The sequence below is a fragment of the Eschrichtius robustus genome, chromosome 19 (genome assembly GCF_028021215.1).
Source record: "Eschrichtius robustus isolate mEscRob2 chromosome 19, mEscRob2.pri, whole genome shotgun sequence".
In the NCBI taxonomy this organism is placed as follows: Eukaryota; Metazoa; Chordata; class Mammalia; order Artiodactyla; family Eschrichtiidae; genus Eschrichtius; species Eschrichtius robustus.
This window is the reverse complement of record NC_090842.1, coordinates 34,449,868-34,462,064: the sequence shown is the minus strand read 5'-3', so window position 1 is coordinate 34,462,064 and position 12,197 is coordinate 34,449,868. Positions and strand designations below refer to the sequence as shown.

Genomic DNA, 12,197 nt, shown 5'->3' with positions numbered 1-12,197 from the left:
TTCCACAGTATTGTTATCTAAGCAAAAAATTAACTAGCATAAGTCCTATAGCTTTTCACTGGTCCCCTCCCTCCAGCCCCTCTCTCGCCTCCACACTTGATCACAGCAGTCTAACTTCTAAAATAAAATCTCAACTTCTTAAGCACTGCATATATGACTCATCATTTGGTCCTCAATACCTTTCCTCCTCTCTCCAGGTACCCTGTGGTCACTCACTTTCTGGGTGCCCTGCACATGTGCCTTGCCTGCTCAGATCTATTCAGGTCATTACACATGAAGTTCTACCCACTTCACAAACCTGGGCCTGTGCTGGGGGAACCCTGTTCATCCTTCTAGACCCAGTTCATCCGGAAGTCCCTCTGTGAGGATCTCCTCAGCTGTCCAAAGCAGCTGGTTTCCCCAACCTGCGTTCCCACAACATGTACATTTACTCTGTACGCTAACTGGCTTTGGCTCCCTTGTTTACGTGTGTGCTTATCTACTGCACTCGCTGCTACTACATTCCCCACAGGCAAAGAAAGTTCTTTGATCTCAGGAGACACTCAATAAATATTTTTCTTTTAAAATAAAAGCTTTATCATTTAGGCTTTTTAGCTTATTCGCCATTTAAATATTTCTTATAAAGAGTAAAAAATATAATCACCTCCATTTCTTTTGCTGTGTCAAGTGTCCTAGTTTGGCCTTCATCTTCAGGAGATGACTGTAAGGATAAAGAAAAACACTTTATTAAAAGATATATAAAAAGGCTAATATCAAGGAAAATAGAAAAACATCAAGAGTTTCACGGCAAGATAAAAGGAATAAGAATATGGATTATCAAAATATAATTTTTTAAACCAAAAATGAATTAGATATAATTATTAGCATTTTGAGAGTATTTTGTGAGTCCAGAATACATATTACTGGTGACTTCCAAGACTGATAGTTCTATGACCAATCAAGAAGCAACACACGTTTAAGAAGGTACTTGGTAATAGCATACAAGGACCTAAATAAATGGAGTCTTATTTTTAGCAATAGGTGGTTGAAATCTCTGACAAAGAGAAGATAGGAGTACTCCAGGGTGTATTCTGCATGAAAAGAGGCAATACTTGCAGACAGCAGAGAATGTAAAATATTCAAATGCTATAGAGAACGTGAAAACTTCCCATAATCCTAGTCTTCAGAGATACTGCGTATATAAACAATACTTGTATCGTGCACAAAAATCAATCATGATCTGTTATCTTTTCTTTTTGTTTTTTTGTTTTTTTTTTAAAAATTGTATCTCATTGTTTTTTTTTTTTTAAACTTTTTGGGTTTATTTATTATTTATTTATTTATTTATGGCTGTGTTGGGTCTTCGTTTCTGTGCGAGGGCTTTCTCTAGTTGCGGCAAGTGGGGGCCACTCTTCATCGTGGTGTGCGGGCCTCTCTTATTGCGGAGCACAGGCTCCAGACGCGCAGGCTCAGCAATTGCGGCTCACGGGCCTAGCTGCTCCGCGGCATGTGGGATCCTCCCAGATCAGGGCTCGAATCCGTGTCCCCTGCACTGGCAGGCAGACTCTCAACCACTGTGCCACCAGGGAAGCCCTGTTATCTTTTCTTGAAAGGTTATACTGTGATTTAACTGATTCCCAATTTTAAAAAATTATAAACACTGTATTGCTTATATGTAACTTCTATCTTAATTTTCTAGTATAAATTCTAAGAGGAACTGCTGGATCAAAGGGCAGAGGAGCTTTAAATTTGAAATATACTGCCATATCAACAAAATGAAAGATATGCAATTTTAGTTCAAGACTTTTAATTAATTCAGGTTAATTGCTGGGAAGGGTATAGTAAAAATATTTTTGAATTGATGTAAAGCTGAATGTTTTTTAGGTTATGTGAAGAAAGCAGTTTACGTGCTAAGATATAAGACTCTACAGCAATTCTCACTGAACTTCAGGCGCTGACTCAGCTTTGCTGACAGGTCACCCAAGGACCAGCAGCCACAGGTACAGCGAGGGCAGAGGACAAGGCAACTACAGTCACAGCCACCAGGAAGAGTTATGACCCCCAGGAGATACAGGGTTCTTCTAACTATGGTGACAAGGACATTCTGGAGACCAACTCTCCTCTACACTGAAGGAACACTTTCTGGTTTTAATCTTTGAGCCAAGTCTCTGAATTATCCCAGATTATGAACTATGTCCAACTGAACTGGAGCTAGTTTACAAGTGTTAATAAAATACAGCAATGAGGAAGCTTTTTACTTTTTTACTTGAGGCTCCACCACTATATTATTACTACGTAATAAGGAAAAGGACATTCCCTATCATTTTAGTCAACTTAATGTCAAACCAGTGAGCAAGACTTCCTTTTTTTGTTAGGGTACATAACACGAGCTAACTTCTGAGTTATAACCCCCATTTTGATTCCTACATTTCCAAGATGAGGAGATAATGACAATCACTGGCCCTCACAGATCCTGGTAGCCGAGTTACTCGTTTCCGTTCATTGTCCTCCACCCATGGTCTCCACCCGGGCTGGGCTGTCTTTTCAGTGCAATGGAGTTCAGCTGTCACGCTGGTTAATCCCATGGTTTCATAACACTGATGACTAACACCTGAGGGCCAATGATAAATCACTGTTTCTTTAGCAGCATTCTTACCATCTCTGCCTCCTGCAGGGTTCTAGAATGTCCTCCTTTTGTTAAAACATCCAGTAAACTATCTGCCATAACATATGGATAATCTTGGCATGTGGCCAAAAACTCATGGATGCTGAAAGAGAGTGTGTTGGGAAAGTCATTTTCATACAAATCATCTCCACTGGCGTAATCTTCCTATCAGAGCCAACTATTTCATTAGATGCCTTTAATTTATACCCCATGATGTGAAACTTTCCATCTAGACACAACACTGTATTTACATATTTACCAGTGATCAAGTTATCATCACAAGAGAATTAAACAATACCAAGAACACGATGAAAAGGAAATGCTCCTGGGGAAACTTCAAAGAAGAACAAGACCTCAGTGATGGAGGGGATCAGGGCTCAGTCTGTGGAATTCCTTGCCTCTTCCCTAAGGTGATCGTACTCAGCTCAGGACTCTCACAGATACTAAAAGACTCTAAAAGTCACACCTCCAGTTTGGACCACACTCTTTGGACAGCTCCATTTGGAGGTCTAATAGGCTCAAAATGTCCAAAATTGAGTTGCTGGATCTTCCTCCCGAAGCAGTCCTTCTAAAATCTTCCTTTTCTCAGTAAACAGCAATGTCATCCTTTTAGGCTTGGTCTGAAACCCTGGAGTCCTCCTTGACTTTGCTCCCTCACACCCCACTTCAGTGAGTCAAGAAATCCTACTGGCTGACTACTGATCCCCTCTCAGCACCTCAGCCACCACTCCCACGGTCCAGTTCTCATGTGGATTATGACAGCAGTTCCTCTGTTTCTTCCCTTGCCCCCCTGCAATCTGTTTTCCACAGAGCAGCCACAGTGATCCTTTTAAAATTATAAGCCAGACTTGGTCACTACTCTGCTCAAAAGCCACCAATATTTTCCCATCTCACTTAGAATAAAACGCCAAGTCCTTATAAAGATCTACTCCCACCAGTTGTTTCCCCTGCTCTTCCTGGCCCTTACTGCTCTTCTTGGTCTTTAAATGTGTCAGGCAGGTTCCCACCTCAGGGCCTTCGCACAGCTATTCCACTGGCTGGAATGTTCTTCTTTCAGATGGCAGCAACGTTTGCTTCTTTACTGCCTTCAGTTTTGCCCAATGTTCACTTAGCAAAGCCTTCCTTGACTACCCTATTTAAAACAGCACCCCTCTCCCAATCCTAGTACTCTCTATCTTCCTTTACTTCTTTACTTTTCTTCAAAACACCTGTTACCACCTGACAGGAGGGCATGGGTCTTTGTCAGCATTGTTTCCCAGGGGAATCCCCAGTATCTAGAAGACTGCCTGGAAAACAAGGCACCTGCAATGCCTGTATGTGGAATGCATGGATGAATAATCCTGAAAGAATTTATTCAAGCTGGTGAGAAGAGGTCTAAAGGATATACAAATGGCTTGATCTTAAACCACAGTCACTGACTAAAGACCCCTGCCTTATAAAAACACTGCCACCACTACCACCATACATATATAAAAGTGAACAATCCCCCCTTTGTCAGAACACCAGGAGACTGGTTAATCTATTGGGTTAAATTCTTACATACAACGAAAGTTAACCAAGTGCCAGTGCCAAGGAGGAATAACCCAAGCTCAGTGCCCCACCCCAAGCCAGAATCCCAGTAAATCAGGACATTTCATTATGTTGATGGGATGCAAAGTACCCAACATCCTAAATAAGAACACAAAGTTATCTTCCAACAGAAACATTTAATAAGGGATAGTTGAGTGTAACTGCAATGGTCTACTGGTACGTGATGGGTCAAACAGGCTTGGATGTGGGTTGCCTTAGGAATTGAATCATGTCCTACCTCTTATCTTGGGGAAAATGGGTTGTGGCTTCCCAAACTGATCAAGTTTGGAACCACTCACTGACACACAGAACTGTTACAGTAAAGCAGGTGGCACGTCAACATTTTGAAGCAACAAGCTCCTGAATTTTAGTAAGTGGAGGTACACAGCATCTTTAAAAAGATATTTTTGTACGAATTAAAATACTACAGATGCCAACATCAGAAAATATTAGGGAGATACATTCTTTCTTTAAAATATATAGTCTCTATTAAAGAGCGATGATAACTAAGGGTCTATTTGATTATTGTCAGTTAAAAAAATTACTGAACACATTTTCTACCATTTGAATAACTCTGTAAGTCTATCAATAGATCACTTATGTATATCAATATTTTAGGACAATGTAGCACTCAGAATACTGATGAACTGGTGACTCACCTGAAATCACTCGGGAGGTCAGAGTCTTCCCCATAGGTTGAATAGATTAGATCAGAATCGTCCTTGCTGATATTTGCAAATGTGGAGTCATAATGTGGTGCATAAGAACTGTAGGGTCCATAATTCAAGTATAACACTGTTGATAAAAACACACACACACAAAACCACAATACCATTCTTTAACTTGTATGTCAATCTATTTTTTTTGTTTATTAAAGATTATTCCCTTCTAACTTTGCTACTTCATTGACTGGCATACAAATCTAGGGTAAACATTTTCTCCAAAACATATCTGGGAAGTCACAACTCAGGTGAATCTTTGCCCGCAAAGGGGAGAGGAAAAAAAAGAAATAACAAAGCTCATTTTGAATACTAATACTGATTTTTCAGGGGCTTCCCTGGTGGCACAGTGGTTAAGAATCCACCTGCCAATGCAGGGGACACGGGTTTGAGCCCTGGTCCAGGAAGATCTCACATGCTGCGGAGCAACTAAGCCCGTGCGCCAGAACTACTGAGCCTGTGCTCTAGAGCCCGCAAGCCACAACTACTGAGCCCACATGCCACAACTACTGAAGCCCGCGCGCCTAGAGCCCGTGCTCCGCAACAAGAGAAGCCACCGCAATGAGAAGCCCGCGCACCACAACGAAGAGTAGCCCCCGCTCGCCATAACTAGAGAAAGCCCACGCACAGCAACAAAGACCCAACGCAGCCAAAAATAAATAAATTTAGAAAAAAAAATACTGATTTTTCAGTTTCTTCTTAATAAAATAGCTAATTAATGTTGCAAAAATACCATAAAGAGAGTGCTTCTTTTCCTCAGCTCCTTGAGAAAGAGAGAAGAAAAAACTTGACGACCACGTGGGAGCCTTACCTGGAGTTACCTTGTTCCTTTTATCTTCTTTGAACCCCTGCAAAGTATTCACTCCAGACTGAAGTCTTCCAGCTGTCATTCCCAGTCTCACAGGGCAGTAGCCTGGTTCTAAAACATAAGAGTGAGCACGGTGGCGGCAGCTCAGGTGGCAGTGGTCCAGATGGTGCTCTCGCTCAGCGTCTGTGCGCACACTGCTGCATGCCATCCACGTGACTCTGGGCAGCCCTTGCTCTACCCATTTTTAACATAAGAAAATCTGAGCTTAGAAAGGAAGGAATGTACGTGGGACCAAAATCTGGTCCTTTTCATTATACTCTACTGCAGCCTGGAATTCTTTATAATCGTGTTGCACTTCACTTTAAAAAACATGTTTAAAGTTTTTTAAACATGGACTTTTTTTTTTTAATTTTTAGTTTTTCTTTTGGCCGCACCCCGCAGCATGTGGGATCTTAGTTCCCCCACCAGGGATCAAACCTGCGCCCCCTGCATTGGGAGCGTGGAGTCTTAACCACTGGACAGCCAGGGAAGTCCTGAAGGTCGGATCTTTTAACGTTAAGATGATGGAAGTAAACCAGTAGAAAAGGTCAAGTAAAAGACTAAGGGAAAATACATGATTAAAGACAAGAACTCATAATATATTCAGGATAAGTTAATCTGAATTAGTCTGAGGAAGACTTGCACTGCAGGGAAGAATAGCCTTCAAAGATGTGATGTCTGTAAACCAGGAACGAACCCCTGTAATGATGCTAGAAATCTGTGATACAAGCATAAGAACTGAGAAGGATGGTATCAGGACAAAACGTGGTCTCTAACAAAATCCAACAGAAAGGACGTTTTCTCTTGAAGAAGAGATGAGATGATTTTTGTAGCATGACCACCCTGGAATAGAGTCTACTGCCACATGTGATCAGTGTGATAAAATAAAAGCACTTGTGAGAAACTTCAAACACCTAAATCAGATCTTCTTTCCTTGGTAAGCAGTCTGGAATTTGGTGTCCCAATTGGTACTAGTGCCTCCAACCAGGAGGATGCAGCTGAGACAGGGGCATCTTCTACCTTAAACCAGTAAACTGGCCTCCTGGGGGAGCTGCTGTGTGTGTGAGGAGTCAAGTCAGCGTTGGCCACATTTGATAACGCCTACAGAAGCAGGAAATCCAGAAAACCAGACCAAGAGCAGAGACCAGACCCCAAGTACAAAGAAAGGGGCAGATCTTAGGGTGTGACCTAAATCAACTTAGTTGCATCACCAAATTTTCATCACAGCTATACTAGAGAGAGCAATGCTCTCAATCCTGTGGCATTTTCTTTTTATTTTTCTCCCTGTGGCATTTTCTTTGACCCAAGACCCTGAAACATTCTTATGAAAAGTTCATATAAAAGTAAAAAATGAGTTTTGTTTTGAAAACATAGCACCAGTTCCTTTTCTTCTAAGTAAAGGAGGCTATTAATGTTCTCCTTCAGCATTTCAAGAGTGGAATGCAATGCTCAAAGAGAACATTGACAGGCTTGCATCAAATGCATCAAGCTCTTCTCTGCTTCAAGGTGTTTTTTTTTACCTGTTATTCCCCAATCCCTTACTCACCATTTTGGGATCAACCTCTCTGACCCCCAGACACTAGATAGGTATATCCTGTTACTACTCTGCTACTCTGTTCCTCTGATGTACTGATTCATGGTGGACAAGTTGCCATCTCTTTACATGATTCTTTTTGTTTGGGTCCTCCTTTCCCCACTCCACAGAACGTAAGAGGGACTTGTCTCTTCATGTTTTGCTCCCTTTTTAACACCTAGCTCCATCTCAAGCTCCTAAGACAGTGTCTTGCTCATAGCAAACAATAAATAATGGAGACTATTTCCTGAAGTGCAGGAATTTTGTCATTATTCATTTTTGTATCTCCAATTAACTCTCTCCTAATGGCAGTAGGATAACAGATATTTATAAAATATTCTCATGCTTATCACATGATTTTCCCCCCTCAGATGAATGACATAAATTTCCCATTCTTACACCAAGGTTTAAAATATTCCCTATACTATCTCCATTAAAATATCATTTGAGGAAATGTAAGTATGACTTGAGTTTCTAAAAGTGATTCCCAACCTTTATAAACTTTCTATCAACCACACTGAACGATAGGTCATTAACTATATATTATTCCATTCCCATTAAGGTACTACATGGCATATGTATTCATTTTATTCCCTGAAATTAAAAAGTCAAGTTAAATTTATTATGCCATAGTCTGAGGGTTTTGAGATACTTCAAGAAATAACTGAGCCTTTATACCAGAGTCTCTTAAAACCAGGGCTAGAAATGACTGCCTAGTATTTTGGCTTTGCTAATGGTGGGTATGATATTCCAGGCACTTTATATTTTAAAGAAAACTTGATCTGTAGTACTTATTTGGGATGAAATAAAGTTAGGCTAGCTGTTAGCATGAAGTACACGATGCCTAGCCAAGTTCTTTACGGATGATAATACAGTTAGGTTTATCAATGTTCAGACTTGTTGCTTTAAAATGTTAACCCAGGTTACTGCTCTTTGCCAAATTAGCATCAAGTTCATGCACAGTCTAATTCTGTGAACTTACCTCCTACAACAGGATCCACAGGATGGAGAAGTCCCAATGTTGTTGTTCCATCTGGTTTTCTCCTTTCAAATTCACACTGCAATGACCCAAAGTATTCAAATGGCATGAACAGTTTTATATACCATATGTACATATGCTGCTCATCAGAAAACCTTACCTTAGTTTAGTCAAACTAATATTACCGGTAGCGATCATCATTATACTCAGATATCAACTTTCACACCTGTCTCCATGCACACAGGTGTTGATGGGTTAAAGAAATGAAGGTAAGAGAAATCTCAGAATTTTGAAGAGCTGTGTGGGTCCTTAAGGTCACCGAGTTCTGTTCACTCTATTAAAAAAGGATACTGAAGGCCAGGGAAGGGGAGTGACTTGCCCAAAGTCATGTATTAATTCATTTGGTTTTAGAACCAACGTGCTACACAATATGACTTGAAAAGACCAGTACATAAATGTTTTCTTTGTAAGCCTTAAGTCTGTGGTTCATTCTCCAACTTTAGAACACATTAACATCACTTAAAAAAACAAACAAACCCAAATCCCTCTATCCAGTGACAGAGGATAATACTACGTACTTTACAAACCAAGTATATTATTACGTTTTCTTTTTGTGAGTGTTCTCCTTCAGAGCTCTATGGCAGATATGGATTAAAAGTACACAAGCAACTTAAAAACTGAAAGTTTCAGACCACCTGAATCAGTAGGTAATGAAAAGAAAGGAAAAGCTTGATCACCTGACTATTTACAAGCCGCCTGGTCAGCTTTCCTCCAGATTCCTTAACAATGCGGTCAATCTGCTCCTGCTCTCTTTCTAAATTATTGCTTTTAAATTTATCTTCAAGTACATCTTTGTCCTTCCTGAAAACACACATTAGTACTAAGTAAAAAAAAAAAAGATAAGGTGAAAACATTAAAATGTAATTCCAAATATGAATACAACTAAAGCGGAGAAATTTGCGCTACTGACACCAATTAAAACTTTGTTCCTTAATGACCTGGTAAGGGGCCCTAATAACGCACCAACAGTAAGGCAAACCAAGTAGGTTGGTTAGTTCCCTCCCTTTTTGTGTCCAGTGTTACTTGCTTTAAACTTTTTTCTTAGAAGATTCACAAAAATGAAACTCCACCTCAAATATGTTTTAAAAGGGGAGGGGCGCACAATTTGTTTTACAATTTGTTTTATTAAGTCCAATTTTTAAAATTAAAATTTAAAATAAACGTACATTTAAAATGTATAAATCTTAGAAATACAGCAAAAACTTGTCACAAGTTTACTTCCTTTGCATTATGACAGCAGAAATCCCACACTGCTAAACCCTTCTCCCAGAGTTGACAGCGAGGTGCTGGGCATCAGAGTAGGCAGTGGTGTGAGCGGGATATACACGACTGCGTCTGGCCATGCCAGCTGCTGCCCGGTAGGACCAGTGGCTCATTACTGCTCCTACCAGTTGACACTGAGTGGGAAAACATGCACACGTCTCAGTGACAGCCATCTGTTTAGAAGGTAGCTTTAACTGTGCTTAGGCTTAATTAAGTACGGTCTCAACTCCTTTGTGGAATGAAATAATGAATACACACTTTTTTCTTAAACAAATAGTTCTATTAAAATAAACTCACAGACAATATGAGTCCCTAAAGGTAATTTACTGGTTTTAAAACTACTTTCATACAGAATAGACATTCAGAACTATTTTCTGAACTGTGTTTGGACAATTCCATATAATGCTTTGTATGAGAAGAGGGGTATCAAATCATCAAAATGGACTTTCAGGACAAAACCCAACCAACCATGGACCCAAGGCAGGCCCCCCAATCAGTATTTTCTCCCGATACTGGTGTGAAAAAGACAGCTTAACCTTAATATTGCAAAGATTCTTTACTTTTTATTTTCCTTATTGGGACTCTTGAAGCCTTGTGCCTCAGTGTCTCCAGAGTCTTCCCTCTCTCTTGGCCAGCAGCCGCTGTCCTCCCCACTCTGCGAGGTGTCTGTTCTATCTTTCTGCTTTCGACTTTTTTGCAAGTCTGCCATGAAGTCTATGCTCTGCTTCAGGCTCTGAATTCTCTCCTAAAAATATTCAAGGATATTCTTATTGAATGTTTGTCATTCATTTTGAAAGTAACGCATTTTTCCCCCCACAAGAGTTTGCACTTACCCTATTAACTAGGGAAGAAAAAAAATTAAATGTGATCATACCAACAGAGTAGAATATTTAGGAACCAGGACAATAAAGTCTATTCCTTCAATGCAGATAATTTCCAATGTAAGAGAATGCTTTATAACTCTGTTGCTTCATCAAAAAGTTCACAGAAGAGAAAGTGTGAATAAATACTAAGTATTCTTTGCAGTACTAAATTTAAAAAGTAAAATTTAGTTTCATAGGATGTTAAAGTTTTATATTTAACAGAATGGTTTTATCTTCTGACATTTAAGAATTATCAGGTATTTAAAACCTAGAGCATGTGAACATGTAAAGATCCCTTACATTCTGGTATCCTGGGATGATCAATGACGATTCTGGCATTTTTCTCTGTGTGAAAACATGCCTCAAGGAGAATAAAAAGGCTGCTAGCATAGTTTCTTTTTCAGAGTGCATAATGTTCTAACCAAAGAAGTATTGTTTCTGTTTTGTGAAACGTGCTGAATTTTCCACTGCATTGATATGCTGTGAAATTTTCATGGTGGTTAAGGACTTGAGGTTTCTGGACAAATGTTAAAGAGGCAGATTTGTTCCCAGTGACTATTCTGCCTTTTAGTTCTGAGTGTTGTCACTGGATAAAATATGGACTGCAGTCTCCTCAGGGCTGCACAGCAACAGCAGGGTAGACTTCTGTGGAATAATAGAAACTAGAACTGGAAAGGACCGGAGGTCATTCAAATAAGAACAGTGTAGCCCAGAAATGCTAAATGACTCACCTAAAGTCACAGAACCAGTGACTAAGACCAGGCCTCTTGTCTCTCACGATGGGGACTTTCCTCATCATACTCTGCTGTATTAGCAGTACAGACTGAGAGCCTCAAGAAATGGACCCTGCTATTTTTACTGGACTATAATTTTAAAATAATCTTAAAACTATTTAAGCAATATATTTTATGGCAGACAAAGATATGGGTAGAGAAGAAAATAAATACCTTGTTAATTTATTATCCAGAGAGGAAAAGTGTTAACAGGTTTAACATTCTAGTATTTTTCTAAGCATTACACATATTAACAAATTGGAATTATAATAAACATTTTGTAACAGCAAAGTTTTTTTTCAGTTAATAAATTGCAAGTATCTCCCCTCTGTATCATTAAATATTCTTTAAAATATTCTTAACAACTGTATAGTATTTCATCCCATGTACATCTCATGGTTTAATTAACGACCCTTACTGGACATTTAGCTTATTTCCAAGTTTCTGCTATTATAAATAAAAGTCTCCAGGAATCTCTATCTCTTTAGAATAAATCCTAGGAGTAAAAATACTAGGTCAAAGAGAATGAGTATTTTTAAGGCTTCTGATGTCTACTACCAAACTGCTTTCTAGAAAAACTGTAACAATTAATAGTATTTGAAAGTTTCACCAGTGTTTGAAATTTTCTCTGAATCCCTGGCAAACTGATTAGTACTATTAAAAAAAAATTACTAATTTGATTTTTAAAAACAGGTTTTAATACACACTTAAAAAACATTAGTGTGTGATTCTTTCTGTGTGCATTTACTGGCCATTTGTGTTTCCCCCTGTGCATGTCACTTAAGCCATTTCTTACTCATCTATTTCTAGCACCTGAAATGGAGGTTGGCACATATTAGGCACTCAATAAATGCTGGTTAAATGAATGGGCTTAGATCACAAAGTTCTCAGTAACCTTTTAATTTCC

General features: G+C 39.3%; 1 protein-coding gene across 2 annotated transcripts in view; it reads right to left on the bottom strand.

The window, feature by feature from the left end:
• The window catches only part of BRD7 (bromodomain containing 7), a 38,224-nt gene that overhangs the window by 3,181 nt on the left and 22,846 nt on the right, over window positions 1-12,197 (bottom strand). For both annotated transcript variants that reach the window (XM_068528340.1, XM_068528341.1), the window contains exons 7-13: window positions 10,215-10,399; window positions 9,069-9,192; window positions 8,335-8,410; window positions 5,744-5,851; window positions 4,873-5,008; window positions 2,636-2,747; window positions 644-700 (exon numbers count right to left, since the gene is read on the bottom strand). In XM_068528340.1, the coding sequence (XP_068384441.1) occupies window positions 644-700; window positions 2,636-2,747; window positions 4,873-5,008; window positions 5,744-5,851; window positions 8,335-8,410; window positions 9,069-9,192; window positions 10,215-10,399 (798 nt within the window). The remainder of the gene's footprint in view (window positions 1-643; window positions 701-2,635; window positions 2,748-4,872; window positions 5,009-5,743; window positions 5,852-8,334; window positions 8,411-9,068; window positions 9,193-10,214; window positions 10,400-12,197) is intronic.